The 19,449-nt window shown below is 40.5% G+C and overlaps 1 protein-coding gene across 3 annotated transcripts in view; it reads right to left on the bottom strand.

The window, feature by feature from the left end:
• LOC109427676 (TOX high mobility group box family member 4-A) overlaps nt 1-19,449 on the bottom strand; it is a 370,265-nt gene that overhangs the window by 90,685 nt on the left and 260,131 nt on the right. For all 3 annotated transcript variants that reach the window (XM_062845691.1, XM_062845690.1, XM_062845689.1), the window contains one exon: nt 17,174-17,309. In XM_062845691.1, coding sequence (XP_062701675.1) covers nt 17,174-17,309 — 136 coding nt within the window. The remainder of the gene's footprint in view (nt 1-17,173; nt 17,310-19,449) is intronic.

Consider the following 19,449-nt stretch of genomic DNA (forward strand, 5'->3'; position numbering starts at 1 on the left):
AAGCAACAATTTCATTCGGTATGTGTTAAGTGTAGTCCAAAGTGTTAAAACCTATGAAAACGACTATAATAAATTACAGATTCCCTGAGGAAGATCCAATAAGGATCGAAACGTTGGAAGAAGAAAACATTTAGTTGTTTTTGACCCCGAAAAGACTGAAACGCCAAAACTATTCGAAAACATAAGAATGTGTTTAGTGGGGACGAGGAGAGAGTAGTCCTGGCTTTTACTATTGTTGCTATTGTTGTAGAAGACGGCCTCAGCCCCACACTATCCTAACCTTCCTGTTAGGGTGTCTGTTGAGAAGCTTATCCCCCTATGGTTTAGAAGAAGAAAAAAAAGAGGATGTGTAGGAATCCTTCCAGCGACCAAGTGATCGCGGGAAGAACATCCTGGTGGCGTTGCTGTGGTGGCGTGGCGCCAGTCTACTGGGTTGGATCCGAGCCCGCGGTTTAAACGGGGTTTTCGGCAAGGTCGGAGCAGGTGGAGGCCCTATGTTGGCATCGGCACGTCCTTCTGTGTACTGGCTGATAGGGCCATACTTACGGGAAGGTCAAATCGCTGTGCACGCGGAATCAGTTGATACTTGCTGTGTAGGTGTGGTGTCGACTCTGCCTGCTTTCCGAGTACAAAGAGAGTGGTAAGGAAGTGGTGGTTCTGGAGAGACGTAGGGTTTGCTGAGTAGGCGTGGTGTCGACTCTGCCTGCCTTCCGAGAACAAAGAGAGTTTTCAGGAGGCAAAGCCTTCTTGGTGGTTCTGGAGAGACGTACGGTTTGGCGACCATGGGTATGTATTTAGTGGGTCGAGGAAAGAGTAGCCTGGCATTTACTTTCGTTGCCTTTACTCCACACTACCTGGACCTCCTTGATCAGGTGTTCGTTGAGCAGATTATCTCCCCATGACCATGCATGGTTTAGAAGAAACAATCACAATACTCAACATTTACCAACTAAGGATTAAAATGTATAAACTACAAAGTGAGAAATTGTTTTGTTACGCGAACTCGATGTAACAATTTTGAACTGTGTAGTAGAGAGGCCTAGCAAAATTGCCAGAGAAATGATCAATAAATACAATCTAAAATATACAGAAAGTCCATCGAAAGTGGATCAACTGGAGGGTCTTTCTCTGTCGCTGCTTTGTGAGTGCAAACACATTCGTCATATTTTGTAGCAGCCCAAGTAATCCAATGTAACGACCGGATATCGACTAATTTACATCTACGGTGCTGCCACTGCTGCAACAATGTGTCTTCGTCATCGATATCCAATCCACGAAGGAGGAACAGCTAATAATTTATCATCCCGCTCGCGCGCGCGACACCAAAGGTGTCCTCCTCCCTCTGGGGAGGGGGAAATTCCCCCCACAACACTACTAGGACCATAGAGGAGGATCCGGATGATAGGACTCCCGACTACGATGAGCACTGAACAGCTTCGCTCAATATTCACATACAAACACACACGTGAATACATCAACAAAATTGTTTTGAAATCCCTTATCCAAATTGAGTTTGATGCGAGGGGGGTGGTGGGGAACGGGGAAAATGGTGGAGCCTGAGTGGATTATGTGTGGATATAAGCGAAATAGATTTCATCGCGAAAATAAAACATTTTGCGAGTTGTGAAACGAGATATCGTCGGGAAGGGGAAAACTGAAACTGATATCCGCGCGCACACACATGAAGATGTGTGTGAGTGCGAGGGAGGGAAGGGTTAGAGTAGCTCAACATTTTGAGGGGACGTTCAATTCTCCTTGTAGTGTTACAAAATATTCATCTAAGTTATCTTGAAATGTGTCGAGCATCATATTAAAATGTTGTTTCAATTGTATAAATCTCTCGAAAAAATCGTCCACCCTAGCGAATAACGATATGGTCCCACTAGCGCGCAGCTTCGCGTAACATGCATAGCGACGAGGAAAAGGATTCTCGCCGAAGCCGCCGCGCGTTCGAAGTGCTCCCTTTTCCTAGGAGGAAGGGATCCTTCTCCAGAAATAAAAAGAGGGCAAACGGCGGGGGCCGGTGCGGATTGAAAAATAAACATATATAATAATGTAATATATTAAAATGAAAAATTCAATTCATTTTCAATTTATATTCAATTTATAATGGAGCCGTTTTACGAGCGCCATGTGCTCAAAAAATGGGAAAAGGACAAGGATGAAAGCATGATATCTTCATACATATGGACTGGTGTATGTGTGTATGCAAACAAGAGAGTGCCATTAGTTGAATGTTCAGTTGATTTGGAAATGATTGCTTGTTGTCGTGGTTTATTTTTTATTATATCACGTGATAGGCAAAGGGATAGAAGAGTTATGAGTTGAAGGACTCAACGGCTAACGGCTAACCTTCTGTAAATTGGAGTGTCGACTCAGGATATAATGGGGTTTGACATTGCCCAGGTAGCTTCGCTGATCATGTCAAATTACACTTTCTACAGCAAAGTTCAGATTTTGAACATAACACTCTGCTCAAGTATGTTCAATTTCAGTAACGTGGATAGGATCACCTTGAAATGATGCGTAACAGCGTGAGATCTACCACATTAAATTTTGATCTTGCACTTTTCCTAACAAATGTAGTCAGACTCCAGTAGGAAATAGGTTTGCACACTTGTACTTGTAAGTAAACTCAGTTTGGACAGGACTACACAGGAGTGTAATGTGTGTAATATGAAGTTATATGAGGTAAACTCTCAAACACGACTCACAATATCAGAAAACAACAATATTGTGATGAAACAGTTTTGCATGTACATTCATTTTAAGAATGTTTCCTTTAAAGTTGCTCAGAAGACTATCTGAAAAACCTATGTGAACTATCAAATTGAGAAATTACTTGACAAGGAACAGAGGAAATTTCAACAAGCTGTTTGACTTTGATGAACAAACATCAATTGGGCTTCAAGAGGGTTTCAGGGAAATGTAATGGAGTTTCTGTGAGCTCCAAGGGGATTTCGAAGGTTTTTTGGGGCGCAATGAGGATTCATTCAAGGGGGTTTCAGAAGCCTTAAAGGAGGTTCACGGGGTTCGTGAGATTTTCAGAAGGTTTAAAGGAGTTTGAATGATTTCATGATGCTTTAGGGGATGTCAAGGTACTTCAACCCTACAAAACCTCCTTCGACCTTCGACCTTGACATCTTCTTGAATCCATCTGAAATCACCCTGGAACGACTCTTAGGTCCCTTGAGAGCCTTCTGAGATCCCCCTGAAACACACGTGAAACCCCCAGAATTACCTTGAAACTCCATGTAACCTAAAGAAACCCTCAGAAACATCCTATGACTGCCATAGAATCTCCTGAAATCTTCAAAGTCGCCTGAAAACCTCGTGAAAACATCTTGAAACGACCTGAAAACTCCCTGAAACGCCCCTGAAATACCCGGAAAATCCTATCAAACCCAACAAGAACTTCCATTCTTTCTCTTCTTCTTCTTCTTCTTCTTCTTCTTCTTCTTCTTCTTCTTCTTCTTCTTCTTCTTCTTCTAATTTATGGCTTTGCGTTCCCACTGGAACTTGGTCTGCCTTTCTTCACCTTAGTGATCTTTGAGCACTTCCACAGCTATTAATTGACGAGCTTTCTTTGCCTACCATTGCAAGAATTGGTATATTGTGAAGCAAGCAATATGGCACTATGCCCAGGGAGTCGAGAAAATTTTCCCGACTGGAACGGGAATCGATCCCGCTGTCTGTGGATTGGCGATCCACAGCCTTAACCACTAGGCTAACTGGAGATCCCAAAAACCTTCCATTAAACTCTCCGAATACTTGTTTTTCCCAATACTCTGCGAAGATCACTTCAAACTCCTTATGTCCCCGCCTCTGAAATCTCTCTCAGAATCGCCATGAAACCTCTATTACAACCTTTGTTTCGTCCCGTACACTCCCCTTGTTTACCCAAGTAACATTTTAAAATTAAAATAGACTATAAGAAATTCTTAGCACCATCATAAAACTTAAATAAAAATTAGGTTGTTTGACGGTTCTCAAAAACTATACAAAACTTATTTCTCGTCAAAATGTTGTTATAAATCTTTTCTGAAATTATTGTCGCGCTTATCTTTTATTAGAGTCCTACGGCGGTCGTACGCCCGCGAGGCCCCCAGCCGCAGTGACAGTCGCAAGGCAAACAAAAGAAAACATGTTCCCGCCCAAAACAAAAGCACGTGGCTTTCGCGAAGTGTCAGATGTTTTCGGATGGATTTGTGATGAACGACAAGAGTGGCTCAGTAAAATGATCAGTAAAACGCTCTAATAGTTTTTACTCCTGTTTGACGTTTGCTCACCACCGCCATCTAGTGGTGGCTTGTCCAAACATGGCATGCTTAGTATTGGGCGAATACAATTTCGTGACGATGAATTTTAATATAATTTGTTCTAAGTGTTACGTCTGTTTCTCTGTAGTTTATACTTACTAACGCTAACGCTACTGTCATATATTTGACGGCAAAATAGTAACAATTATGGCAATTCATAAGCACGGCACCCGCTGCGATAAGCGAAGAAGAGTGAAGCCGGGGACGGACGATGCGTGAAACCGAATAGAAGTCAGTGAGGTTCGATCCGCCGAATATGAGACATCGAGTGACTCGACGTCCAGCCCGGAAAATCAACGCAACGCCTGGAACCACTCAGTCAGCCATCTAAGTGTTCCGACACCCAACACGCAATTATCTCGCACAGCAAGCTCAGCAAAGCTCTCCGAATCGATGACATGCACTCGAATCCGCACGACCAGCCAGCAAAGCGATCGATCGCTATGAATGTGCCTTCTCTCCTTGGCTTGTTGATCAACAGAAAGCCTAGCAAAACTATCGCATTCGCCACGCATAGAATACGCTAAATCAGCTAGCTTAGCTGCCCGTAGATCGGTCTGCCTACCTCTCAGATCATTTAATCGTCCTGCGGATCGACGCCACACTTGGAATTCATTCGATCAACCAACCAATCAGTCTGTGGTACGGTTTGCCCTCCTCATGGTTGTCTCCCGTTGGTCAACTGCTAGCCCAACAAAATCTTTTGGATCGACGCCTCGCATGGAACATGCTCGATCAGACAGCGAAGTGGTTCGTAGGCTGCCGTAATTCTGCAAAGTGACGTAAGCGCCATTCAGAATTTCGATATTTTTTGGTATATTATGTATAATATCTGGTGTAATAGTAACACTGTGGTATTCCTGCTGTTTTAGAATGCAAGATCTAGTCGTAATCTATCATCTATGGAAATAAACTTAGAGGATGAGCAAGAATTTTATGTATAATAACCAAAAATGGGCCAAAAGTATGAATGTCGTTTACGTCACTCTGCAGAATTACGGCAGTAGGATGGTTCTATTTCCTCATGAGCCGTTGATTGACAGCCAGCCCAGCGACACCATGTAGATCGGCGCCACACGCGGTATCCGTTGGATCAGCCAGGCAAGCGATCCGTATTCCGGGCCAGTTGATCAACAGTAGTATGCTCAATTGACCAACCAAGCGGTCCGTGAAATGGTTCAACCCTCGTGGCCCATTGATCAACTGCAAGGGCCGCAAACCCTTTGGATCAACGCCACGCGCGGAATCCGCTGTAATAGCCAGCCTAATGATCCGAAAGGACGGTTCGCCCTTCTCGTGGATCGCAGCGAACCCTGTGGTTCAACCAAGTAGCTAAAAAGCCCTAAACGAAACCCGCTCTCTCGGCCAGCCGAGTGAAGCCCTCCAAGCCAAGAGATCCGCAAAATGGCTGTCAGCCCTAGTAAAACCTTCTGGAACAACACCACGCACGGAACCGATCGATCAATCAACCTTGACTTCCGTGGTTCACCCTCCGAGTCACCCGTTGATCGGCTATCAGCCCAGTGAAGCCCCTGATGCCACGTCTGGTAGTCGCTCGATTAGTCCTCCGTGTGTCCACCAGTCGAGAGACTTAGTGCCTAACATGGAAAGGCAGATCCTAGCGTAAAAACTACGATAAACTCTATCAAGACGTAGGACATGGTTACAGGTAGAGACAGAGGCACATCCAGTGGTGTTCGTGCTGCGGTACCTCTTGTCAGAGAGGGATTTGGAAACTGATAAAGTAAGGACGTACTGCGCATCTGAAATGTTTTATGAACGATACACAATTGAGAATAGCGTATAGTGACGAGACTAGATTTGACATTCATGAATCATTGCATTGAGCTTAGCAAGAAGTTGGGTCTCCAGTTAGGCTTGTGAATAAAGCTTTGGATCGCCAATCCGGTGACGGCGGATTCGATTTCCGTTCTGGTCAGGAACCATTTCCGACTTCCCTAGGCAATCATGTAGTGTATTATTGTACTTGCCTCACAATATACAAATTCTTGCAATGGCAGGCAATACAAAGCCCTTCAATGAATAACTTTGAAAGTGCTCAAAGAACACTAAGTTGCATAGAAAGAAGACAGGTCAAGTTCCAGTGGAAACATAAAACCATAAAGAATAGGGAGAAGAAGCAGAAGCAGGAGAATAAGAAGATGAAGAAGAGTACAACAAGAAGTTCTAGGTTTTGTGTTGATTAAATAGGGTTGGAATTCTAATAGGCAATTTTGTATTATTATGGAGAAAAAGCCAATCTCTTGTAGCAAATTCATGCTATCCAGTTTCGTACTAATGGCCCAGTCAATGCAATGTATGGTACGGGCAAACACTCGTATCGACGTGAACTGGAACCAATTGAACTCCGAAACAGTTATATAAACAGTAAAGCACTAGCGTGCACAGGGGGGGGCAAGGGGGGGCACTTGCCCCCCCTTCTATAAAAAAAAATATATGCACCATTTTTGCAATTCTTGCACCTTGCATCTTACCACGCAATGTTGAGAATCACTGAGCCATGGTGCACCATTGAAACATACAATTTCTTAGTATCTCATGCACAACCATGATGTTCTCAGAATCATCTAGGCTAAACTCACGCACCATCTTCTAACTAATCAGTGATGTCAGCACCATATTCGAATAACATGCACCATTTTGGCATTTCGTATTCCATGTACGTGAACCATGGTGACTTCGGCACCACATTGAATTCTAAGCACCATTTTTGCAATTCGTGCATCTAGCCATACAAAATAACGAGTATCACTGAATAACAATGACGACTAATACAGCACACTAACATCATGCACCTTCTTCAAAGCTTTCAATACACCATCATGATGTCCACAGAATGATCTAGGTATCCACATATTATGATGATCGCATGAAATGTCTTTTTATCAATTAAGTATCTAATACCTCATACTGATATGCACCATCATGAAACTTCATGCACCATCACAGCTCTTCAAGCACCATTTCAGCGTTTATCATATCATCTAGGCATCTTAAGCACTGTAATGCCGTGAGCATCACATAAAATACATTTTTTTTGTATGATATGCACCATTTTTGCAATTCGTGCACCTAACCATATTGATAAGCTTTGAAAAACGGTGACAACTAATGCATCATCTAGCATCATGCACCTTCTTCAAAGCTTTCCAACCACCATTTTGACATTCACTATATCATCTAGGCATCTTATGCACTATTATGATGTGGTTCACAAGTGAATTTGATGCACCATTTTGACATTTCGCATACAAAATAGCATTCCTTGTTCCTGGTCTATGTTGATTTCTGTGCAGTATTGAGTTTCCTGCACCATTTTTGCAATTCGTGCACCTACATATGGAATTTGTTGAGTATAACTGAATTATGGTAAAACTAATGCACCATACAAACATCATGTAGCTCCTTTGCATTCCATGCACCACCATGATGATCACATAAATATCTAAGCACCATCTCACGCGTCATCTAAGCATTTAATTCACATTTAAATTTCATAAGCTACATTTTGCCATATCGTACACCAAATTGTATTCCATGTACCTGATCCATGTTGACTTCCGCACCACATTAAAAATTCTATGCATCATTTTTGCAATTCTTGCATTTTGGATCTAATCACCCAATGTTGAGAATCACTGAATCATGGTGGCAACAAATGCACCCCTGATACATACAATTTCTTAGTATCTCATGCACACCCATGATGTTCTCAGAAACATTTTTAGGCTAATCTCACGCACCATCTTTTAACTAATCAGTGATGTCAGCACCATATTCGAATAACATGCACCATTTCGGCATTTCGTATTCCAAAACTGTAATCCATGTACGTGAACCATGGTGACTTCGGCACCACATTGAATTCCAAGCACCATTTTTGCAATTCGTACACCTAGCCATACACAATGTCGAGTGTCGCTGAATAACGGTGACAACTAATACAGCACACTAACATCATGTACCTTCTTCAAAGCGTCCACAGAATGAACTAGGTATCCACGCATTATGCTGATCTCATGCACTATCTTTTAATCAACTAGAAATCAAATACATCATACTGATATGCACCATCGTTAAATTTCATGCACCATCAAAGCTTTCCAATCACCATTTCAGCGTTTATTATATCATCTAGACATCTGATGCACCATTATGTTGTGAGCATCACATAAAATACTTTTATTTTGTATTCTATGCACCATTTTTGCAATTCGTGCACCTAACCATGCAACATGTTGATAATCTTTGAATAACGGCGACAACTAATGCAGCACACTAGCATCATACGCCTTCTTCAAAGCTTTTCATGCACCATTTTGGCATTCATTATACCATCTAGGTATCTTATGCACCATTATGATGCGGTTTACATTTGAATTTGATGCACCAGTTTGGCATTTCGCATACGTGCCTGGAACATGTTGATTTCTGTGCCACATTGAGTTTCCTGCACCTTTGCACGAATTGCATGTGTACCTTAATATGAAACATGACGAGTATAACAGAATCATAGCTAATGCACCATACATACATCATTCATTCCATGCACCACCATGATGTTCACAGAATCATCCAAGCATCATCTCACGCACCATCTTTGAATCAAATATGTGTCTAATTGCGAAATAATGCACCATTGTTAAATTTTATGCATTACTAAAGCTTTCAATGCGTAATCGTGGCGTATATCTGTAGTAAACCGTGAAGGCATTCCAGGAGAAATCCTTGGAGAAATTTTAGGAGGAATCCTTGAAGGACTTTCTGGAGGAATCCCTGAAGGCATTACTAAAGAAGTGCTTGAAAGAATTCTTGAACGTAGCTCTCAAAAACTGGAAGAGGAGTCTAGAGAATTTCCTGTATAATTTGCAGGAGGAAATACTAAAGGAATTGCTAGAAAAATTATTGAAGGAATTCCCTGGAGGCATTTCTAAATGAAACCTTGAAGAATTTCCTGGGGGAATCCGTAGAGGAATTCGTGAAAGAATTCATTGAGGAATTTGTGGAGAAATATTTCGAAAAACTCCTGGACAAATTTTTGGAAGAGTTCCAGCAGGGGCTCATTAACGAACCCCTGGAGTAAACTCTGGAGGCATTCCTGGAGAAATTCCTGGACGAATTTCTGGAGGATTCTCTGAAGGCAATCCTGAAGGAATCCTTGGGAGAATGCCTGGAGGTTTCCTTGAAAGAATTCCTGGAGGAACTTCTGAAAGAATGTCCGGAGGAATTTCTGAAGGAATCCCTGAGGAAATTTCTGGAGGAACATTTGGAGGAGTTTCTAGAAGAATTCCTGGAGGAAGCTATGACAAATTCCTGGAGAAATCCCTGATGTAATCCCTGGAGGAATTCCTGAAGGAATCCGTGAAGGAATAACAGGATGAAACACTGGAGGGGTAACAGAAGGAATTCATGAAGGAATCCATGAAATAATTCATGGAGGAATTCCAGGATCAATTGCTAGAGGAATTCCTGAAGGATTTTTTGGAAAAATTCCTGCATGAATTTGTGGAAGAATTACTCGAGGAATTCAATGACGAATCCTTGCAGAAATAACTGGAAAAATCTGTGGAGGAACTTGTGGATCAATTTCTGGAGGAATCAGTGGAGTCATTCCTGAAGGAATTTTTGGAAGAATCCGCGAAAAAAATCTTGGAGGAATTTCTGGAGGTATGCTTTCAAGAATCATTGGAAAAATTTCTAGAGGATTTTCAGGAGGAATACTTGGAGGAATCCCTGGAGACATTCATAGAGAAAATCCTAGAGAAAGCTTTGAAAAAAATCCTAGAGAAATCCCTGCTGTAATCCTAGGAGGAATTCCTGAAGGAATTTGTAAAGCAATTCAAGGATGAATCCCCGGAGAATTATTAGAGAAACTTCTATAAGAATCCCTAGAGGTTTTTCTGGAGAAATTCCTAAAAAAATGTAGGAATTCCTGAAAGAATTTCTGGAGGATTTCCTGAAGGAGTTCTTTGAAAAATTTCTGGAAAAGTATTTGCGGCTTCCTGAAGGAATGATTAAAGGAACTCCTTGAGCAAAAGAATTCCTGGAGGGATGTTTGAGGAATATCTAAAAAAATCATTGATGAATCCCTGGAGAAATTCCTGGCGAAATCTATGGGGGATTACCTGATGTAATTTTTCGAAGAATTCCTGGAACAGTTCCAGAAGAAGTTTTTTTTTCTGGAGTAAACCGTGGATAAATTCTTGTAGGAATACCTAGAGGAACTCTTGGAGGAATCCATGACGAATTTTTAAGATGATTTTCTGGAGCAATTAATAGAGAAATTTTTATAGTTGTCACAGGAGAAATTTCTGGAGAAATTCCTTGAAAAATTCCAGAAAAAAATCCTGAAAAAATGTCTGTAGAAATCCCTGGAGAAATTTCTCGAGGAATTCCTGGAAGAGTTCCGGGAGAAATTTCTTCAAGATTTTCTGGAGAAATCCGAGCAGGAATTCATTTAGGAGTCCTTGTAGAAATTCCTGGAGGAATCTCAGTAGAAATTCCCGAAGGTATTCAAGATGGATTTTTTGCAGGGATAATGGAGGAATTTTTGCAGGAATAATGGAGGAGTTCCTGGAGGAATTTCCGAAAGAATTTATTGAGGATTTTTTTGCGAAACATCCCTGGAGAAATTCCTGGATGATTTTCTTGAGGAGTTTCTGGGGAAATTCCTGGAGGAATCCATGTTTGAATTCCGGGAGGTATTTCTGGATAAATTCCTGAAGATTTTTTTGGTGGAATAACTAGAGAAATTTCTGGATAAATTCTTTAAGAAATTTCTGGACAAATATTTAAGGCTTCCCGGAGGAATGTCTAGAGAAACTCCTCGAGGAATTTGTGAAGGTTTTTTTTTTGAGTAATTTCTGAAGAAACTCATGGATGGACTCCTGGATGAATTCCCGACGAAATTCCTGGAGGAATCCATGGAGATTCTTAAAGGAATTCCTAGAGCAATTCCCAGAAAAGATCCGGGAAAAATCCCTGCTGTAATCCTAGGAGGAATTCAAGGATGAATCCCTGGAGAATTCCTAGAAAAAAATCTGGAAGAATCCTTAAAGATTTTTCTGGAGAAATTCCTGAAAAAATGAAGGAATTCCTGGGAAAAATCTGGAGGATTTCCTGAAGGAATTCTTTGAAAAATTTCTGGAACAGTTTCGGGAGAAGTTTTTTTCTGGAGAAATCCGTGGATGGACTCTTGGAGGAATACCTAGAGGAATTCTTGGGGGTATCCATGAAGATTTTTTTTGAAAATTTTCTGGAGCAAAAACTAGAGAAATTTTTATAGTTGTTCCAGGAGATTCCTAGAAAAATTCCAGAAAAAAAAAATCATGAAAAATTTTCTGTAGAAATCCCTGGAAAAATTTCACGAGGAATTCCAGGAAGAGTTCCGGGACAAATTTCTTCAGGATTTTCTGGAGAAATCCGAGCAGGAATTCCTTAAGGTATCCTTGCAGAAATTCCTGGAGCAATCCTTGTAGAAATTCAAGATGGAATTACTGAAGAAATTTTTAAAGGAATGAATGGAGCAATTTCTGGAGGAATTCCCGAATGAATTCTTTGAGGTTTTTTTTTGCGAGACATTCCTGGAGGAATTTCTGGAGAAATTCCTGGATGATTTTCTTCAGGAATCTCTAGAGAAATTTCTGGGAGAATCCATGTTTGCATTCCGGGAGGTATTTCTGGATAAATTCCTCCAGATTTTTTTGGAGGCATTCATTTATGAGTTCTTAGAGGAATAACTAGAGAAATTCCTGGATGACTGCTTTAAGGAATTTCTGGACAAATATTTAAAGCTTCCTGGAGGAATGTCCTCGAGGAATTAATGAAGGATTTTTTTGAGAAATTTCTGAAGAAACTCATGGATGAATTCCCGAAGAAATTTCGGAGGGATCCATGGAGAAATCTCTGGAGAAATTCCTAGAGAAATTCCCGCAAAAGATCCGGGAAAATATTTTAGGATTTTCCGGAGGAATTAGACGAGGAGACATTCATAGAGAAAATCCTGGAGACAATATTGGAGGAATCCCTGGAGGTATTTCATGAGGATTCCATGGAAGTTTCCCTGGAAGAATTCCTAGAAGAGTTCTAGGAGAAATTGATATAGGATTATGTGGAGGATTCCGTGAAGGATTTCCTGGAAAAATCCCTGGATGAATGCCTTGAGAAATTTCTGGTGGAATCCATGGAGGGAGGAATTTCTGAAGTAATTCCTGAAAAAAAAATCCTGGAGAAATTCCTGGAGGAATCCATGGAAATATCCCTAGAGGAATTCTTGGAAGGGTTCCGGGAAACATTCCTTTAAGATTCTCTGGAGGAATTCTGACAGAAATACCTAGAGGATTTTCTGGATTAATTCCTGGAGGTATTTCTGGATGAATTTCTGAAGAAATTCATGAATAAATCCTTGAAGAAGTCCTTGAGAATTTCCTGTAGAATGTCCTGGAGGAATCCATGGAAGAACTGCTCGAGAAATTTCAGGAGGAATTCCTGGAAGAGTTCCGGGAGAAATTCCTTTAGGATTTTCTGGAGGAATTTGTAGAGCAATTCCTTGAAGAATCCCGGGAGGAAATATTGAACAAATTCTGGCAGACATTCCTAAAGGATTTTTTCTAGAAGAAATTTCATGAGGAATCTCTGGAGGAATTCCTGGGGGTAATTCTGGAGGAATTCCTGGAGGTAATTCTGAAGAAATTTCTGGAGTATTTACTGGAGGAATTATTTGGGGAAATTCTGGAGAAATATATGAGGCTCCATGAAGAAATTTCTGAAGGAACTCCTCGAGAAATTTCTGAAGGAATTTCTGGAGGAATTTCTGCAGGATTTTTTTTAAGAATTTCTGAAGAAATTTTTTAACGAATCCCTGCAGGAACTCCTTGAGAAACTCCTAGAAAAAGTTCTTGAGGAATTCTTTGAGGAATGCAAGGAGAAATCCCTGTAGTTCTGGTGAAAATTCCCAGAGGATTTTTTAGAGGAAGGAGGAGTTCCTGGTAGAATTTCTGGCGCTCTTCCTTAAGAAATTTCTGAAAGAATTTTTGCGAAGGAATTTTTGCGGAATTTCTGAAGAAATTCATGAATGAATCCTCGGAGGAATTCCTGTCGAAATGCCTTGAGAATTTCCTGGAGGAATCCATGGGGGAATTTTTCGAGGAATTCTAGGAGGAATTCCTGGAAGAGTTCCGCTTCATTTAGGATTATCTGGAGGAATGCGAGGATCAATTCTTGGAGGAATCCCTAGATGAAATATTGTAGGAATTCTGACAGTAATTCCTAAAAGAAAATTTCAGGAGGAATCTCTGGAGAAATTATTGGAGTATTTACCAGAGGAATTATTTGAGGAATTTCTGGTGAAATATATGAGGCTTCCTGGAAAATTAATGGAGGAATGCCTGAAGGAACTTCTCGAGGAATTTCTGAAGGAATATCTGGAGGAATTTCTGAAGATATTAATAATTGCATCCCTGGAGGAGTTCCTGAAGAAATTTCAGGAAAAAAATCTCGAGCAGAAGAAAATATCAACAGCAAAATAATTTTTTTTTTAATTTTTACTAACGTGTATTTTAACTTAAATGCTAATTCTACACTCCATAATAAAATATGTTATTTTGGCATAATAACTGTATAATGGAATTGGAAATTTATATGTTATTACCATATCTTATTTTGTTATAAACTTGTCTGTCATAAGCGGCAAAATAACAAAAATCATAACAAAAAATGTTCCTGGAATACCAATATAATAACAAGTTATATTAGATCAAAACCATTTTAATAACATTGAATCTTGCAATAAATTTGAGAACTTGTTATTACTGTGTTAGAGTTCATCACATATTTATACATTTTCAATAAAAGAATAATAACAAAACTTGGTCTACAACAAAGCATATAATTGAAATGTTATTTAGTGGATGAATCTCAATAGTTTGATCATAACAAAATAAGATTGCCAGGCAAGACATGTTATAAAAAAGTAATACTTTGATAAGCTCATAATAACAAATTATGATATAAAACAGGCTATGTGATTCTGTTGTTATGAATTTGATATTCTCCTCTGCTCGGGATCCTGGAGAAATTCCTAGGGGATTCCGTGGAGGATTCCCTGGTGGAATTTCTCGCGGAATCATTCGAGGAACTCCCGGAATTCCTGAAAGAGTTTTAAAAAAAAAATCCTGAAGAAATTCCTGAAGGAATCCGTGGAGGATTTCCTGGACAACTTCCTTGCGGAATTCCTCGAGGAATTCTTGGAAGGGTTCCGGGAGACATTCTTGGGGAACTCAGGGCAGAAATTCCTACAGGATTTTATGAAGGAATGTCTGGAGGAACTGCTGGAGGAATTTCAGGAGTTCTTCCTCGACAAATTTCTGAAAGAATTCCTGGTGGAATTTCTGGAGGATTTTTTGTGGAATTTCTGAAGAAATCCATGAAGGAATTTCTGATGAAATTGTTTGAGAATTCCCTGAAGGAATCCATGGAAAAATCCTTGGAGAAATTTCTTGAGGAATACCTGGAAGAATTCCGTGAGAAATTCCTTTAGCATGTTATGGAGGCATTCGTGGAGGAAATATTGGGGAATTCTGACAGACAGACATTCAGGAGTTTTCCTAGAAAAATGTGAGGAGGGATCTCTGGAGGAATTTTAGGAGTATTTACTGGAGGAATTCCTGAGGGATTTATTTGAAGAATTTCTGGAGAAATATATGAGGCTTCCTGGAGAAATGTCTGAAAGAACTCCTCGAGGAATTTCTGTGGGAATTCGTGGAGGAATTTCTAGAAGAAGTTTCTGAGGAATTTCTGAAGAAATTCAGTAATGAATCCCTGAAGAAATTCCTTAAGAAATTTTTGGAAAAAAATCCTAAAGAAATTCCAAGAGGATTGCTTGGACGTATTCCTGGAAGAGTTTTGGAAGAAATTCCTTTAGGATTTTCTGCAGGAATCCGTGGAGGGAAATCACTGGTTGCATATTGGAGGAATTTCTAAAGAAATTTCTTTAGGAACCCCTCGAGGAATTTCTAAAGGAATATCTGGAGGAATTTCAGAAGAAATTCATTATTGAATCCCTGAAAGAATTCCTGAAAAAAATCCTGGAAAAAATCCTGGAGAAACTACTGGAGGAATCTGTGGAGGATTTCCTGTAGAGATTGCTCGCGAAATTTTTGGAAGAGTTCCGGGAAACATTCTTTTAGGATTCTCTGGAGAACTCTGGCTGAAATTCCTAGAGGATTTTCTGGAGAAATCCCTGGAGGAATTTCATGAGGAATTCTTGGAGGATTTTTTTAGGAATTCCTGTAGGAATTTCTGGCGTTATTTTTTGAGAAATTTCTGGAGGAATTTGTTGAGGAGTTTTAGAAGGATTTTTTGAAATGATTCATTGATGAATCCCTGAAGGAATTCCTGAAGAAATTCGTTGAGAATTTCCTGGACAATTTTCTGAAGGAACTCCTTGAGGAATTTCTCATAGAATCCCAATATGAAGTACTTGGTGATGTTGGCACCACAACATGTTGAAACCCCTACTTGGGAATTCATATTGCGTGTAACACCATCATTCTATTTTGCACCATGATCATACATATATTGCACCATTATTATAGTGCCCCCCCTAAGCAAGAACCCTGCGCACGCTAGTGCAGTAAAGATATTCCACTCATCTTGTTATGATACAAGTTCGCCAGAGCCAGGCAGTCGGCAAGGCACCACACACCACCACCGTTCACATTTATCACACAATTTCGACGCGCAATTCAAACACACGGCTGAACGGGCGTCGTCGTCGTCGACGACAATGCCAATGGCTGTCTTGTCTGCGCACGGCGGTTAGCAAACCCATTTAAAACATCCTTTTTATTTATTTTTTTTACTCTGCTTGCTTGCTTGCTGCTTCGATTTACATTCCGGAAATCTTCTTTGAATTATTCATTTCCGCGCCGTTGGCTAATGTCGAAAAAGCACTAAAGCGCACGATAGGAAAATAAACAAACATCGCAAAACCATTTCAAATGGGAGAAAGTCACATTTTTATTCGGTTTCTGAGTGATACTGATGCCAAGCCAACCGACCGCGTGCGCCAAGCTTGAGTCCTCGACGACGAGCTTGTTGGATCTCGGGAAGTGTGGAACCACGTTATAGACAGAAAGGTACAAGAAGACCATGGCAAGACAGAAATGAAATATCGATGCACTTCGAAGCCGCGAAAGCCGCGCAGATGAGATGAGATCCATGTAAAACAAAAGTGGAAAATTAAAGATAAAAATCCGATTAGAATCAGAATTACAATAATAACCAGCGAGCCAATACTAACCAGAGAGAAAGAGAGAGCGCGTAAAAAGGTCGGTTAGCTTGCATAAAGAGGTTTCGCAAAAAAAAGGAAAAATAATCCTCATTGAATTATTCATGACTTAAAGTCGATGCTGAGCATAAAACAATATAACCAAACGCGAGGAAAAATGAGTACCCGAACAAACAGCGGAAAAGGCGAAAAACAAAAACAACATGCTCGCACTTAATGGGAAAACTTGCTTCTGCTTGCACCACACTGACTGCCTGACTGCCTCGCGAACCAAGGCTCTCTGTACGTATGTTTCTCAGCGCGGGTAAATGGAATCAGGCCACGGTGGAATGCTGTGCTCCAATGGCATACGATTAGACATATTATTTGGATTCGGTTTATGCGGTTGGTAATCACATATCATTGTCGGGGAGCACCATTGAACCTAGTTATCGGAAGTGAATTGTGTTGTTGCTGCTGCTATTGCTATGCTACTGTTCTGTTATTTACTTGTGGTCATCTAAAATCCCCTCATACAAAGAGGTATACGAAGGTATGTACTCACGTTTTTGTGCTCTGTCGCTAACACATCCCACATGGATGCAACGATTTTGGACACCTCTCCGAAGGACGCGTTCGGCGATTGACCCTTGATGGCAGCTTGAGTGTCACGGAAGAACAGTGCATACGCGGAGACGGGTCTGCAAAAAAAGAAAAAAAAAAGTCATTTTTGAAAAAATATCAGTTTAGCAGGTTTGTACAAAAAAATCAAAAGGAACGATTTTACATATAACTATGTTGCACACTAAAAAACGCTGAAATGTACCATGTACAAACCACTAAAAAAAAAACCGGTGGTCTTATATGGGCACCAGACATGGAACTTGCACGAGGAGGACCTGCAAGCACTCGGAGTTTTCGAACGACGCGTGTTAAGGGCGATCTTCAGCGGTATGCAGGAGAACGGTGTATGGCGGCGAAGGATGAACTACGAGCGCTGTGCACTACAGTGAGCGAAGCATCTAGAAGGTTGCCGAAGCCAGAAGCATACGGTGAACAGGACATGTTGCAAGCCTGACGGATAGCAACCCTGCAAATATTGTGTTCGCAAGAAAAAGTACAACCCAAGAATGTAACCGGTTGGTTTCAATCTTTAAATTTTTGTTGTGTATGAATATATGTATTTGTGAAAATTCACGTTTTTAGAATATGAGAATACAGTAGACCCACCCTAGTGAGAGAGTGTACCGCTGCAAATATTTCTGTATACGTTGCTGAACTCGCAGTGGCAAATGGGAATTGGTAAATGATAGTAAAGAATGATGGAATGAAAGAAATAATACGATGGAATGATGCCACTGGGCGCTGCCATCTTCCAAAAAATGAGAAGATTGACCAGAAAAGAAACAGGTGTCCTTGTGTTCAGACTCGTGTAGTGCAGTGCTCATAGGATAACCCTCCTCCTCCCCCTCCTTTGAGGGGCGGGAATTGGGATGCTAGCCTGCCCCCGTTCAGGTTATTATTAGGTCCGGTATTAACCTTTTGACTACACTGACGGAAACCTCTAATTCCTTTGTAACAGGACCTCGTATCCGTTTTAATAGAACGGTCAAAACACGACGGCTCGGAAGTCAATATGGCTTCCGAGCCTAATCGCTAAGAAACCGCCATCGTCCCCTGCAGGACGATTCCCTCAGGCCGTTGGCCTTAATCGCCAAAGAGGGACCCTTCTTGGCACGGTCGTTCCGGTATCGTCCCAGTTAACCAGTGATCGTATACGATGTTGTACAAGATGTTAAAGAGGAGGCGATATGCGTACATTTTACATGCGCCTAAATGGAGGCATGCACGCATATGGCCTCCACTTTATCATCTTATACAACATCGTATACGATAACTGGTTTACTGGGGTCCTGGGCCGTGCCGATTACTCCAAAGAAGGATGACGCCTGATCGCCCAACACCATCCAGCAACTCCCGCTGATCCCCGTCGGCTGAGCACCGACGTATACCCGCTATACAAGTTGCCCCGGCGGCGTATTCCGGCCACATGGTAGTGGAGGAGCAGCCGTGTGAGCCAAAGCGATGCGGGAAGCTACATTAGTGAGTAAATAGGCCTAATAATATAACCTCGCTTACACGCAACATAAACTGCCATACCCACACCCACACGTCACACTAGGAACCTTAACCCTCTAATACCCAAATTTTTGATTTTGATCTAAATATCATTTTTCGTCATCTAAAATCGATTTAAACATGTTTGGGAAGATGATTCTTTTTAATTCTCGATTTCGTCAATTTCACTTTTTGATTTTTCTAATTTTTATTTTTGAACATCTCAACACTTTTATATTTTTCCTGGAAGCCAATTTGGGAAACGGATTTTTTTGAGATGAAAACATTTTGAGATTTTATGATTATTGTTGAAATATTAATATTTTAATTTTTTTTTCACAGAAATTTTTTTTCCGTGTAATTTTAAGGAAAATAATTTTAGAGTGTATTCGAATCCCTTAATCTATTAAACAAGGATAGAATGATTTGGGAAAAATTTAAAATATGTCAATTGTAGCGATTTAATACAACATAAACAATGACTTCTAAAAGGTGACTAAAACATCAATTTTTCAATGATTTTTTAAAAATGTAAGTACGCTTCAAAATTCACCAAAAACCATTTTGAGATATACAGAACAGCCCTAACTATCAGCCAAAAATATAAAAAGTTTGATTTTCCACGAAACAAAAATTACAAAAATGCTCAAACTATACCCCGTCTAAAGGCGGGATTGGGTATTAGAGGGTTAATAAATTGTTAGAAATGTGAACTTTCTTAGT

Source organism: Aedes albopictus, chromosome 1 (genome assembly GCF_035046485.1).
Source record: "Aedes albopictus strain Foshan chromosome 1, AalbF5, whole genome shotgun sequence".
In the NCBI taxonomy this organism is placed as follows: Eukaryota; Metazoa; Arthropoda; class Insecta; order Diptera; family Culicidae; genus Aedes; species Aedes albopictus.